The sequence below is a fragment of the Chiloscyllium punctatum genome, chromosome 2 (assembly GCF_047496795.1).
Source record: "Chiloscyllium punctatum isolate Juve2018m chromosome 2, sChiPun1.3, whole genome shotgun sequence".
Lineage (NCBI taxonomy): Eukaryota > Metazoa > Chordata > Chondrichthyes > Orectolobiformes > Hemiscylliidae > Chiloscyllium > Chiloscyllium punctatum.
In genome coordinates, this window is record NC_092740.1 from 33858185 (window position 1) to 33873154 (window position 14970).

General features: G+C 41.8%; 1 protein-coding gene across 1 annotated transcript in view; it reads right to left on the reverse strand.

Annotated features, from left to right (window-relative positions):
• Window positions 1-2388: 2388 nt before the first annotated feature.
• The window catches only part of cfap97 (cilia and flagella associated protein 97), a 46567-nt gene continuing 33985 nt past the window's right edge, over window positions 2389-14970 (reverse strand). Inside the window, exons 3-4 of the mRNA XM_072595293.1 lie at window positions 4571-4700; window positions 2389-2713 (exon numbers count right to left, since the gene is read on the reverse strand). Of these exons, the coding sequence (XP_072451394.1) occupies window positions 2652-2713; window positions 4571-4700 (192 nt within the window). The 3' untranslated portion in view covers window positions 2389-2651. The remainder of the gene's footprint in view (window positions 2714-4570; window positions 4701-14970) is intronic.

The window sequence follows — 14970 nt, forward strand, 5'->3', positions numbered from 1 at the left end:
AACAAATGAAATATTTTGCAATAACACAAGGAATGTGTTCAATGATGACAAAATTCTGAAATGGTCCAACACTGAATACAATGGAAGGACTGAAGGCAGGCAAATTGAGGATAAAAGCACCGTTAGCATATCTATAATACAACAGAAATCAAAGTTACAACAATAATGGCAAATGAATCCCAAAGAATGTCAACAGAATAGTTTAATGTACTTAGACATGACTAAGTATCATAATGCAGTGACCTGTCCAAAGAAGCACGGTGCTCAATGGAAGTAGTATTAAGATAATAAATCCAAACTACCTTACCTTGACTGTTTCTAAATAGATCATAGACATATATAAGGCTATCAGGTCTCCCCAGAATTTCCTTTGCATTGAGAACAACCACAACTTTTCCAATTAAACTTTCCTCATGTTTAGAATCATTCTGCTAATATTCCTCAGGACTACTTGCAGATCAGTGACAGAGCTAAATGATTCCACAGATCTAACCTCTGCAGTCCCACCGCTTCCCATCATGAATGATGGTGACAATTAAATAAATCAATGGAAGAACTTTCCACATCCTTATCAAAGCTGTTCCAGTACAGCTAGAACAGTGGCATTTACCCAATGAGGTGGAAAACTGTCTAGGAATGACCTATACATAAAAAGCAGATCAATTTACTCTGCCCAACTATCATCCCATCAGTCTACTCTCAATCATCAGAAAAGTGATGGAAGATGTCATTAATGGAATTATCAAGCAGCACTTGCTCAACAATAACCTTCTTCCTGACAACCAGTTCAGCGCCTGATCTCAATACAGTCTTGGTTTAAATATGGATAAGAGAGGTGAATTCTCGAAGTAAGGCAAGACTGATTGCATTAGATATCAAGGCTGCATTTGACAGAGTGTGACATTAAGGTAGGCTAGCAAAATTGGACTCAATGGGAATCGGGGGAAATCTCTCCGCTGGTTGGAGTCACACCGACCCAGAAAATATTATGGTGTGGTTACTGGACATCTGTCATCTCAGATCCTTTACATGACTACAGGACGTCCAAGTACAGAATGACCAAGACAATTTCGCCCATTTACATTCAGTTGAATACACAACATCCTGGGGATTGTTCAGAACCAAACTGGATTAGTCAATAAATAAAGTCATAGAGTCATAGAGCATGGAAGCAGACCCTTTGGTCCAACCAGTACATGCTGACTATGATCCCAAAATAAACTAGTCCTGCCCACGTGCACTTGGCCCATATCTCACCAAATACTTCTTATTCATATACTTATCTAAATGTGTTTTAAACATTGTAACTATATGCACATTCTCCATTTTTTCTGGAAGTTCAATCCACACACAAACCACCCAGTGTAAAAGAAGTTGTATTCCCTACCATGTTTTTTTTAAATCCTTCTCCTCTGACCTTAAAAAAATGCCCCCAGTCTTGAAATTCCTCCACCCTATGGAAAAGACATTTGCCATTCACTATCTATACCCTTCATCATTTTATAAACCTTTATAATGTCATCTCTCAACCTCTCACATTTCAGTGGAAAAAACTCCAAGTGGCCACAAATGCAGGACAGAGGTTAGGAATGTACAATAAGCAACTTAGATCATGACTCCACAGAGCCTATCCATCTACAAGGCGGAAGTCAATAATGTATTGGAATAATCTGCACTTGACTGGATGCATCCAGCTCAAACATTCAAGAAACTGACACCATCCAGATCAAAATAGCTAACTTGACTGGCACCACATCCGCTCCCTCAATCACCAACATTCAGTGGAAGCAGTGTGTACGATCTACAAGATACACTGCAGAAATTCAGCAAGGCTCCTTAGTCAGCACCTTCCAAACCCGCAACTACTTCCATTTAGAAGATGGGTAGCAGATACATGGAAACACCACTGCTTGCAGGTTCCCCTCCAAGCCACTCACTATCCTGACTTGAAAATATATTGTTGTTCCTTCAGTATTGTTGGTCACAGTCTTGGAATCTCTTCCCTAATGTCATTGTGGGTATACCTACACCCCGTGGACTGCGACAATTCAAGGAGGCAACTCACCATCACCTTCTGAAGAGCATCTAGGGATGGGCTGGCCCAGTCACTGATGCTTACATCCCACGTGTGAATAAAAAACAAGGAATAGTAACCTTCATCCTTGACATTCAATGTCTTCGTCATCACTGAAATCTCCAATATCAACATCAACTGCTGACCAGAAACCGACTTAGCCAAAAGCAGTGACACAAATGCACCTCCAATTATTAATCAAGTGCAATCCATTTAAGATCAATTTGACATGTTTCAACTTTGAATAACACCATGCTCTATTGGAAACAATGTTTTAAAACTCAAATGAATTTCTATAAATTTCACACTTTATTAGAAATAATATTGTTTTAATTATTAAATGACTGTACAAAATGTATTAGCAGATATTAACTCACATTGCATACTTATAAAAACACAACTCAATTTGACAGAAATAATCAAGTTCAATTTATGTTTAAAATACAGTTTAAGAATAGTCTTAAACATACAGTATGTAGCCGCAGAATCCAAGTTACTTATCAGCAACAATAAGCTTAGATCAGTTAAGCATTTATGATTAGGCCATTCAGAGAAGTTTGAATGATTTGGGTGAATCTCAGGCATTTTTGTTAGACACTGGATGAATATTTTTGCGGCTTGAGGATCTTGAACTAAGTCCTGAAATAAAAGAGAAAAATCCATATTACAAGGTTGCATATAAATGCTAAAATTGAATACAATGACAATTACTGGATTTTAATTAGATCAATTTAAGCCTTTGTATACTTATGTAGCTTGAATTCTGATTGTAGGGATTGATAGCCACTGGATATAGATTAGATTAGATTACTTACAGTGTGGAAACAGGCCCTTCGGCCCAACAAGTCCACACCGCCCCGCCGAAGCGTAACCCACCCATACCCCTACATCTACATCTACATCTACCCCTTACCTAACACTACGGACAATTTAGCATGGCCAATTCACCTGACCTGCACATCTTTGGACTGTGGGAGGAAACCGGAGCACCTGGAGGAAACCCACACAGACACGGGGAGAACGTGCAAACTCCACACAGTCAGTCGCCTGAGGCGGGAATTGAACCCGGGTCTCCGGCGCTGCGAGGCAGCAGTGCTAACCACTGTGCCACCGTGCCGCCCACTAAATAGCTGCAATGCTGCTGCCAATATTACTCAAAAATCAACTCGATTATACATAAAGTGTAGTCTAATCTTTTATTAGCAGTTAATTTGATGATACACCATGCTTGCAATGACCTTCCCTATGGCAAACAGCAGGGATTCTACACTGTAACTACCACATCAAGTCTTGTCTCCTCTCTTTAAGATGGTCATAGTTGTCTGCATACCTCTTACTGTGCTCTCCTTCCAGAACAAGTTATGTATAAACACCAAAAGGTATTCTTCGACCTAGCTTTAGAATTTCAGTGGAGATAAATTTGACTAACTTCCCTACGATTAGTGACAAGTTGACAGATCTGTAGTTATTTGGCTTCTCCCACATCTCTTCTAAAATAATGGATATTTGTAACTTCTCAGTTTAAAAGGTACAATCCTCCGATATATAGTGAAGAAAAATTGTAACATACACCTATAGTTAATTACCTTTTGCATTTCTTTTCATTCTTCAAACAAAAAAGGTGGCGGACATTTTTATCTGAAGTCTCATTATTTTCTCTGACACAAGTTTTAAAAACCGAATTCATTAAAACTAATCTTCCTCCAAACATATTTTTCACTCTTTAACCACTTTTGCATTACATTCTTCCTCTAGCACAAAATAGACAACTAATATTAATTAAAAAGCCTATTTATTCATTGCCTATTATGTTGTAGCTTGAAAAACGTAAAATATAGGGGCAAACGTAAGCTAATAAGCCCATCAAGTTTGTTCTGCCATTCAATGAGATCTGGACTGTTCTGATAAGCCTCAACTCCTCTTTCCTGCCTTTTCCATGTAAGCCTTGCTTCCCTATTGCAATCTTGAATATACTTAACGTCCCAACCTTGACAGCCCTGTCATAAAGAATCCCACAGATTCACTACCTTTTGATGCAAGCTATTTCTCATCTTAAATATGCGACCCCTTATTCTGAGATTATACCTGCTGATGCTAGATTCTCCCAGCAAAGAGAGACAACTGCTCTGCATTAAGCCTGTAAATTATTTTTAATGGGTTCATATTTCCCACGACGTTGCAATACTACCTGCTCATATTCATGTATGCTGAAAACATGCACCTGTCCTAAGCAACATTTTGGTAAAACATAACGTTTAAATAAATAGGGATTACACCTGAATGTGCTTTAGTCTGAATAATGTGGTGCTCAAAAGATTATGTCAATTCTGTTACTGCTGTATAGTAGTATAGTAATATTAAGAATGGAGAATGGAGAATGAAAACAATTCATTCATTAACAATTAGTGAACATCAATGGAATGCACTATGATGGATTGTTCTAGTATTTTGTATATACAGTGTGAGTGTAAATATGTAAACTTGATAAGCTCCCACTTGTTGGTGGCCTGCTTTGCGAAGAATAGGAGGACTCCACAAATGACATTTGACGTTGGTAATCCATCAACTGATTAGAACGCCTCAGCTCTTTAGTTGGTTTCACTGCCTCCAATCTCTTCAGAAAAGCCTGCAGTTTTCAGAGAGGAAACTCATTTTAATACATAAACTTTATTTCAAACAACATGTACTATATTACACCATTATGATAATAATTAAAATTGTTAGAATGTTGATAGTAGTTGATAGAATGTTAATATTAACTACTTTGCTAACTGCTTTGATTTTCTACTCCATCTATATTAGTCTTTCAGAGTTGAAAGGATCATTATTTTTGATAGAACTGACATCAGTTGCACTGCATTTAAATTTTAATGAATAACAAAAAACCAAAAAGTTAACTTGTTTAATCTATCATCAAACACTGCATAATGTGCATTAGAATGAATACCAAAGGAACAAAAGGCTATTGATAGAGTATCATGTGGGGAAATGTGACAGGAGGTGAAGAAAATAAGTGCTGAGAAACTATTGAGTCATAGAAGATGTACAGCATGGAAACAGACCCTTCAGTCCAACTCATCCATGCTAACCAGATATCCTAACCTAATGCAGTCCCATTTGCCAGGACTTGGCCAACATCCCTCTAAACCCTTCCATCAAGATGCCTTTAAACATTGTAATTGCCCCAGCCTCCACAACACTTCCTCTGGCAGCTCATTCCATACACACATCACCCATTGCATGAAAATGTTGCCCCTTAGGTCCCTTTTAAAATTTTCTCCTCTCATTCTAAACCTATGCCTCCAGTTCTGGACTCCCCCACCCCAGGGAAAAGACCTTGTCTCTTTACCTTATCTATGCTCATGATTTTTTAAACAGCTACAAGATCACCCCTCAGCCTCCTACGCACCAGGGAAAACAACCCCAGCCTATTCAGCCTCTCCTTATAGCTCAAATTCTCCAAACCTGGCAACACCCCAGTAAATCTTTTCTGGATCATTTCAAGTTTCACAATGTCCTTCCGATAGGAGGGAAACCAGAACTGCACACAATATTCCAAAAGTGAACTCACCAACATCCTATACACCTGCAACATTCTCCAGGACCTTGCTATTAAGTGTATAATTATGCTTTCAGAGGGATCTGGGATCCTTTCTACAAACAAAATTAATACGCAACTACAGCAATCAGTTAGGAAGACAATGTTGTGTCAGTCTTTACTGCAAGGGATTTGGAATACGGAAGTAGAGTAGTTTTGAAATTGTACCAGTCTTCCAGAGATCACACATGCAGAGAGTGTTTTATTTGGCACTGGGTCAGATAGCTGGATTTGCAATGAGAGTGATACCAGCAGCATTGGTTTCATTCCCATGGGTGTGGTGACCAAGAAGGTCCTGTCTTCTTAACCTCATTCCTCGCCTAAGGCACAGAGACACTTGGGTTAAACTCACCACCAGTTGCCTCTCTCTTTCTCTTTGAGACAACAACGCTGTGGTCCATTGCAACAAATTTACTATACTCATTTTTGTAGAGAACTATATTTTCTGTCACTGCACTAACCCGAGGTCGATGCATGGCAACAACTGCTGCATGGGATGTTTAAGTGTGTGTGTGGAGCTCAACTATGCAGCTTAGAGAAAATATAGGCAAGGAATGCCACAAAACAAAGCAAGAGCAACATTAGCAAGATCATTATTTGAAGTAAGAGAGTCCACTTATCAGTCTAATAACGGCAGGGAAGAAGCTATTCCTGAACCCATTGGTACACACGTTGAAACTTCTGCGTCTTCTGCCTGATGGAAGAGGTTGTAGAATCGTACACTTTAGCAGTTACAAGGATGTTGTCAGGGCTGGAGGGTTTGAACTATAGGGGGAGGTTGAATAGGTTGGGGTTGTTTTCCCTAGAGTATCAGAGGCTGAGGAGTGAACTTAAGAGGTTTATAAACTCATACAATATAGAACAATACAGTGCAGCACAGGCCCTTCGGACCTCGATGTTGCGCCAACCTGTGAACTATTCTCAGCTCGTCCCCCTACACTATCCCAAAATCATCCATGTGCTTATCTAAGGATTGCTTAAATCTCCCTAATGTGGCTGAGTTAACTACATTAGCAGGTAGTGCATTCCACACCCTTACCACTCGCTGCATAAAGAACCTGCCTCTGACATCTGTCTTAAATCTATCACCCCTCAATTTGTAGTTACGCCCCCTCGTACATGCTGACGTCATCAACCTAGGAAAAAGAGTTTCACTGTCTACCCTGTCTAATCCTCTGATCATCTTGTATGTCTCTGTCAAATCCCCTCTTAGCCTTCTTCTTGACAATAAGAACAGGTTCAAGTCTCTCAGCCTTTCCTCATAAGACCTGCCATCCAGACCAGGCAACATCCTGGCAAATATCCTCTGCATATTTTCCAATGCTTCCACAGCCTTCCCGAAATATGGGGACCAGAACTGTACACAATATTCCAAGTGTGGCCGTACCAGCATTTTGTATAGATACTGCAGCTTCGGAACGCAATCCCTCTACAAATGAAACCAAACATACTATATTGCCTTCTTGACAGCACTATCCACCTGGGTGGCAACATTCAGGGATCTATGTACATGGACTCCAAGAACACTCTGCACATCCACACTACCAAGATTCTTTCCATCGACCCAGTACTCTGCCTTCCTGTTATTCTTCCCAAAGTGCATCACGTCACATTTAGCTGTATTGAACTCCATTTGTCACCTCTCAGCCTAATTCTGCAGTTTATCCAAATCCCCCTGCAACCTGTAACATTCTTCCACACTGTCCACTACTCCACCAACTTTAGTGTTGTCTGCAAATTTACTAATCCATCCACCTATGCCTGCGTTTAAGTCATTTATAAAAATGACAAACAGCAGTGGTCCCAAAACAGATCCTTGTGGCACACCACTAGTAGCTGGACTCCAGGCTGAATATTTTCCATCAACCACCACTCGCTGCCTTCTTTCAGAAAGCCAGTTTCTAATCCAAATTGCTAAATCATTCTCAATTCCATGCCTCTGCATTTTCTCCATCAGCATACCATGGGGAACCTTATCAAAGGCTTTACTCAAGTCCATGTATACTATGTCAACTGCCCTACCCTCATCTACTTGGTCGCCTTCTCAATAAACTCAATGAGGTTTGTGAGACACAACCTGCTCTTGACGAAACCATGTTGACTATCTGAAATCAAATTGTTGCTTGGTAGATGATTATAAATCTCATCTCTTATAATACTTTCCAAAACCTTTCCTATAACAGAAGAAAGACCCACTGGTCTATCATTACCTGGGTCATCTCTACTGCTCTTCTTGAACAAGGGCACATTTGCAATCCTCCAGTCCTCTGGTACCAAACCTGTAGACAATGACGACTCAAATATTAAAGCCAAAGGCTCTGCTAACTCCTCCCTAGCTTCCCAGAGAATCCTCGGATAAATCTCATCCGGCCCAGGGGGCTTGTCTACTTTCACTCCTTCGAGAATTGATAACACCTGTTTGTAACTAACCTTGATCCTTTCTAGTCTAACATCTCATACCTCATTCTTCTCCTCAACAATATTCTCATTTTTCTGAGTGAAAACCGGGGTGGCACAGTGGTTAGCACTGCTGCCTCACGGTGTCAGAGACCCGGGTTCAGTTCCCGCCTCAGGCGACTGACTGTGTAGAGTTTGCATGTTCTCCCCGTGTCTGCGTGGGTTTCCTCTGGGTGCTCCGGTTTCCTCCCACAGTCCAAAGATGTGCAGGTCAGGTGAATTGGCCATGCTAAATTGCCCGTAGTGTTAGGTAAGGGGTAAATGTAGGGGTATGGGTGGGCTGCGCTTCGGCGGGTCGGTGTGGACTTGTTGGGCCGAAGGGCCTGTTTCCACACTGAGTCGAATCTAATCTGATCTCCACAGGGTCCACACCCAACTTCCCACTTCTGTCTTTGACTGGCCCTATTCCTACCCTAATCATCCTTTTATTCCTCACATAACTATAGAAAGCTTTAGGATTCTCTTTTATTCTATTTGCTAAAGACTGCTCATGTCCTCTCTTTGCTCTTCTTAACTCTCTCTTTAAATCCCTCCTAGCTGATCTGTAACGCTCCATCGCCTCATCTGAACCATCTTGCCTCATCAACACATAAACCTCCTTCTTCTTCATAACAAGAGATGCAATTTCTGTAGTAAACCACGGTTCCCTTACCTTATCATGTCCTCCCTGCCTGACAGGGACATACCTATCAAGGACACACAATATCTGTTCCTCAAACCGCTCCACATTTCCATTGTCTGCATCCCCTGCATTTTACTACCCCATTCTATGCATCCTAATTCTTGCCTAATCGCATTATAAATGCCCTTGCCTCATCGATAACTCTTGACCTGTGGCACGCACCTATCCCTTTCCATCGCTAAGCTAAACGGAACTGAATTATGGTCACTCTCTCCAAAGTGCTCACCTACAACTAAATCAAATACGTGGCCTGGTTCATTACCAAGCACCAGATCCAGTGTGGCCTCCCCTCGTCGGCCCTTCGACATACTGTGTCAGGAAACCCTCCTGTACACATTGGACAAAAACTGATCCATCCGACGTACTAGAGTTATAGCATTTCTAGTCAATGTTGGGGAAGTTCAAGTCCCGCATAATGACCATCCTGTTCCTTTCACTCCTACCCAGAATAATTTTGCTAATCCTCTCTTCCCCCTCCCTGAAACTCTGCGGAGGCCTATAAAACACTCCAAGCAGTGAGATCTCTCCTCTCCTAACCTAAGGGGCATAGATAGGCTACATAGACAAGGTCGTTTCCCTGGGGTGGGGGAGTCCAGAACTAGAAGGCATAAGTTTAGGGTGAGAGAGCAAAGATTTAAAAGGGACCTAAGGAGCAACTTTTTCATGCAAAGGGTGGTGCATAAATGGAATGAGCTGCCAGAGGATGTGGTGGAGGCTGGTGCAATTATAACACTTAAAAGACATCTGGATGAATACACGAATAGGAGGGGTTTCGAGGAATGTGGGCCAAGTGCTGGCAGATGGAGCTAGATTAATTTAGGATATCTGGTTGGCAGGGACAAGTTGGACTAAAGGGTCTGTATCGTGCTCTACATCTCTAATGACTCTATAATTCAATAGGCTCAGATTTTAGTCATATGACAAAGACAGGCATTTCAAATGCTCAGTTTCATTACTGCTCACAATGTGGTCTCCTCTACACTGGGGTAACAAAGTGTAGACTGGTTGACCACTTCACAGAACATCTACATTCTGCTTGCACAAAAGACCAAGCTTCCAGTGCCTGCCACTTTAACACACTACCCTGTCCTCTGGCCAACATCTCAGGCTTGCTGCAGTGCTCCCATGAAGCTCAGCACAATCTGGAAGAACAACATCTCATCTTCTGCTTGGGGACCCTGCAGGCCTCAGACTCAAGATCGAGTTCAATAATTTCAGGGCCTGAATTCCATGTCTTTGCTCTCTGCCACACAAACTAGGCCTTGTTATCGCACTATCTGCCATTACACAATGCCTATTGTTAGCCACTAACAGTCTCCATTAACAGTTATTTACCCACCCAACTGATCGTTATTAACTTTTTTGTCTGCCTAACTGGTCTTCTATCTCTTTGGGCTCTATCCCTGCCTGATGTTTACTCCTTACCCCCTCCCCACCCTATCTTTTGCATATAAACCAACATTTTCCTCAATAGCATCAGTTCTGAGGAAAGGTCACTGGACTCGAAACTTTGATTTCTCTTCACAGATGCTGCTTGACCTGCTGAGCTTTTCCAGCAATTTCTGTTTCCATTTCAGATGCCCATTGTGCTAATTGGAAGGTCATTAGCCTAAGAGCTTTACTGCTTCCAAAGTGTCCATTGCAGTGAAAAGGTAACAGTAAAAACAGTAGAACCAGTTTCCCAATGTTTTCTTTTGTCCAGAGCTGCCTTGAAGTAGACAGTACAATTATACAGAATTGCTTCTGGAAATATAAATACATGATTAGCCTTTGCTACTGAATCCAGCAAAGTATTCCACTTACATAATAAAAAAAGAAATTAAACATAAAAATATAGAAGAGAACACAATTTTCTTTGAGATTTCTCTTCCTGTTCTCCGGCTATAACAATGTTGCCTGGACTCCATGGTCTCAGGAGAGGTTGGACAAGCTAGGACTTTTTTTCTTGAGCGCATAAGAGACTGAGAGGGGACCTTATAGAAGTGTATAAGATCATGAGAGGCATGGATAGGACATCAGTTTAAGGTTAGTGGGGAAAGAATAAAAAGGAACCGGAGGATGGTATGCATATGGAATGAGCTACCAGCAGAAGTCGTTGAGGAGAGTACATTAACAACATTAAAAAGGTATTTTGACAAATACAAGGATAGGAAAGGATTAGAAGGACATGGACCAAGTGCAGAGAAATGAGATTGGCGTGGATGGATATTTTGGTCAGCATGAACCATAGAATCCCTAGTGTGGAAACAGGCCCTTCGACCCCATAAGTCCATACCGACCCTCCGAAGAGTAACTCATCCAGACCCATTCTCCTACCCTATTAAACTACGTTATTCCTTATGCACCACATCAAGCACCTCCCTGAAAACTCTGGGACAATTTAGCTTGGCTAATTCACCCTAACCTGCACATCTTTGGACTGTGAGAGGAAACCGGAGCACCTGTAAGAAACCCACACAGATGTGAGGGGGGGTGGGGGGAGAAACATGCAAACTCTACCCAGTCCCCCAGGGTGTGATTGAACCTGGGTCCCTGGTGCAGTGAGGCAGCGGTGCTAATCATTGAAACACCGTACCACCCTTGAGCCACCATAGGGTTGGGAGATTGTTGTGGGGGGGGGAGCAGAGCAGCCCAGCAGAAAACACAAAAAAAGCCCACCGATTCTCCCAAAGCACCCACTGTCAGAATGGGTAGGAGGTTCAGTCCTGGGGTGACCCACAGCAGCGCCACCAGCTGAATCAGATTGTTAGGAGTGCTGGTGCTCATTCTGGTGCTTCCGCAAGTTGCAGGACAATGTGAACTTCCATCCACACTCAGGGAGGTGAATGGCTTCTCCCCCATATGGAACCACCGGTGAGTCAGCTGGTTGGAGGAATTGTCGAATCCCTTCCGGCACTCAGGGGTAGGAAAGGGCCTCTCCCTGGTGAGGGCCCACTGGTGCCTCAGTAGGGCAAAGAATTTGCTGAAGGCCTTACCACACTCGGGGCAGCTAAAGGACCTCTCCAATGTGGACCCGCTGGTGGGTCAGCAGGTGGGAGAAATTGCTGAAGGCCTTTCCACACTTGGGGCAGCTGAAAGGCCTTTCCCCTGGTGTGGACCTACTGGTGGGTCAGCAGGTGGGAGGAATTGCTGAAGGCCTTCGCGCATTCGGGGCAGCTAAAGGGCCTTTCCCCTAGTGTGGATCCACTGGCAGGTCAGCATGGCGGAGGCTTGGGTAAAGCCCTTCCCATTTCGGGGCAGCTGAAGGACCCCTCCCCCGTGTGGACCCGCTCTGTGTCAGCAGGTGGGAGGAATTGCTGAAGGCCTTCCTGCACTCATGGCAGCTGAAATGGACCTGCCGGTGGGTCAGTATTGAATGGAAGATGCTACTTGAAAAGCTATAATTGGGGGAAATTCTGCACATTCATTATTTCTACCTGAGGATGTGGCCAGTTTTTTGATGGGGCCAACTTCGAGTGAAAAGGATATTAATCTTTGAACAGCTTAAAAAGATCATAAATTTGAATTTATGCTTTGATGGAACAAATTTAAAGTCTTCAATCTTTTACGCTGCTTTGACATATTAATGACATTTTAAAATTCACTCGTGGGACTTGGATATCACAAGGTGAACCAGTATTTATTGCCAATCCCTAGTTGCAGGAATTACTGAAGGCCTTCCCACACTCGGGGCAGCTGAAAGACCTCTCGCTGGTGAGTCTCCAGGTCAGATGGGAAATGGAAGCCTTTCCTGCAGTTGCCACACTTCCACAGTTTCTCCACAGGGTGGGAGTCCTCGGGTTTCTCCATGGCCAACACTTCAGCTGCACACAAACGCATGTAGAGTCCCTCCCTGCCATGAATTCCTCTTCCCAGTTTGTATAATTGTTTCAGGCTCCACACACAGTGCTTTGCAACAGTAGGACATTTCATCCAGTCCAACCGATGCTCAAAACGAACTGAAACACGAACCAAAAAGCTTTGCTCCTTCTCACAGGTGCATAGTCAAAAATCATTGCGGACCTGATGGATTTTGGGCCAAAGGACCTGTCTCCGTTCCTACGACTCTATAGCATTATAGACAACTATCTGTGCAATGGCATAAGCACGGATTAGGGTAACCAATTCTTTGGTTTCAAAAACAACTTGGGACAGAATGAATAGCAATTAAGGGATATACTTTCTTGATGTGAACTTTGCTTTTAACAACATTTTATCTTTGAGGAAGAGGTGGGAGGAATTGCAGAAGGTCTCCCCATGCTCAGGGCAGCTAAAGGGCCCTTCACCCGTGCAAGGCTTGCAGGATATTTCAAACTTAACTCAATGATACACTGCTCTGAAAAGGAACGTTATACACATTGAAGCTGTAGCCATTACATGGCAAGGCTGTATCATTTTGAAGTACTATATTACTGTATTTGACTAAACCTGATCCAACTAAATAGTTTCTCCAAACGCATTTAAATTTTTTCTTTGCTGTAGAATCATTACTTTGGGTGCAATTAACAAACTGGCATAGTTGGGCTTGAAATTGTGCTTTATTCCAACAAAAGGTTCCAATTTCTGCTCAGATTAATTTGCACAAACATTCGTACAAATATTTCCATAAACTAACAGAATCAGTCAGTGCAACAGGATGCAATTGTTTGCTACATTTTGCATTAAAAATTTTCAAGTATTTAAGCGTAGTGACTTGGTGCAGTCTTATTTGCTAAAAATGGGTTTAAATAATTAAAAAATATATTTTTCATAAGATTGCCATGTTGTCTACTTAATTTTAAATTACTGAAAATGAAATTATATTGAACATTTAATGCTTAATGGAATTTTACTCTTCCATTGGTGTATATTAATTAGTTTCACAACATGCAAAGTTTTAAAATGCTCCAACTAATGTCTATGCTTCAACAAAAACAAACTTGATTGGAAGATGCTACTTGAAAAGTGTAATTGGGGGAAATTCCGCACATTCATTATTTCTACCTGAGGATGTGGCCAGTTTTGTGAGGGGGTTAACTTCGAGCGAAAAGGATATTAATCTATGAACAGCATTAAAAAAATCAGAAACTTGAATTTAGGCTTTGATGGAACAAATTTAAAGTCTTAATCTTTTACACTGCTTTGACAGGTTTCATGTATATTGTGTTAATGACGTTTTAAAATTCACTTGTGGGACTTGGGTATCGCTAGCTGAACCAGTATTTATTGCCAATCCCTAGGTGCTCCGGAAGTGGTGGTGGCAAGCTGCCTTCTTGAAATGCTGCAATCTTGTGCTGTTGGTAGAACCACAATACCGTTAGGGAGGAAAGTCCAGGATTTTGACCTCATGACAGTGAAGAAATGGTGATATATTTCCAAATCAGGATGATGAGTAGCTAGCAGGAGAACTTGGAGATGGTGCAGCTCCCATTTATCTGCTGTCTATGATCTTCTAGATGGCAATGGTTGTCAGTTAGAAGGTGCTCTCGGATCTGATAAATTTCTGCAGCGCACCTTGTAGATGTTACAGACAGTGCATCCTGTAGATGCTACTGAGCATCAGTGAAGGAGGAAGTAGAGACTTGTGGACATGGTGTCAATCAAGTGGGCTGCTTTATCCTAGTTGGTGTGGAGCTGCTTGAGCATTACTAGAGCTAAATTCATTGAGGTAAGTGAGGAGTCATCACATGGAATGGCAGAAACTTGTGCTTCTTTATGTGTTATTTCAGAAAATAGATTCTATAAAGTAGATTACTGACCAAAGACAGAAATCTGATTCCTGAGCAAAACAGTACAAGAATTAAATGCAAACAATTGTGACTTAGGAAAGATGGCATGTGGAGAATTAAAAACGAAAAAGCTGTAGCCTACATATCATTAAACCCTTCCTAATGCCAACATTTGCTTTTTGCACTCTTCAAATTTCCAAACCAATAACTTTTATGTGGAACCTTAAATTGCAAAAATTAAGTTTAAAACTACAACTAAATCGCATTTAAACCTAAGCATCTCTAAAGTATTACTCTTAATTCTGAAGTACACTGCATATCAAAAAGTTAAAATTGCTCTGGTCTGAAGGTACAGATCACAAGCGCTCATGTCTGCTGCCAGCTTTTTTGGCGTCAAATGGAAATAACTAGCTAAGCACAAGCCAGAGGAAGCACTGTTGCCTGAAATAGGCTCTCCAGTGAGTGCGTGCAT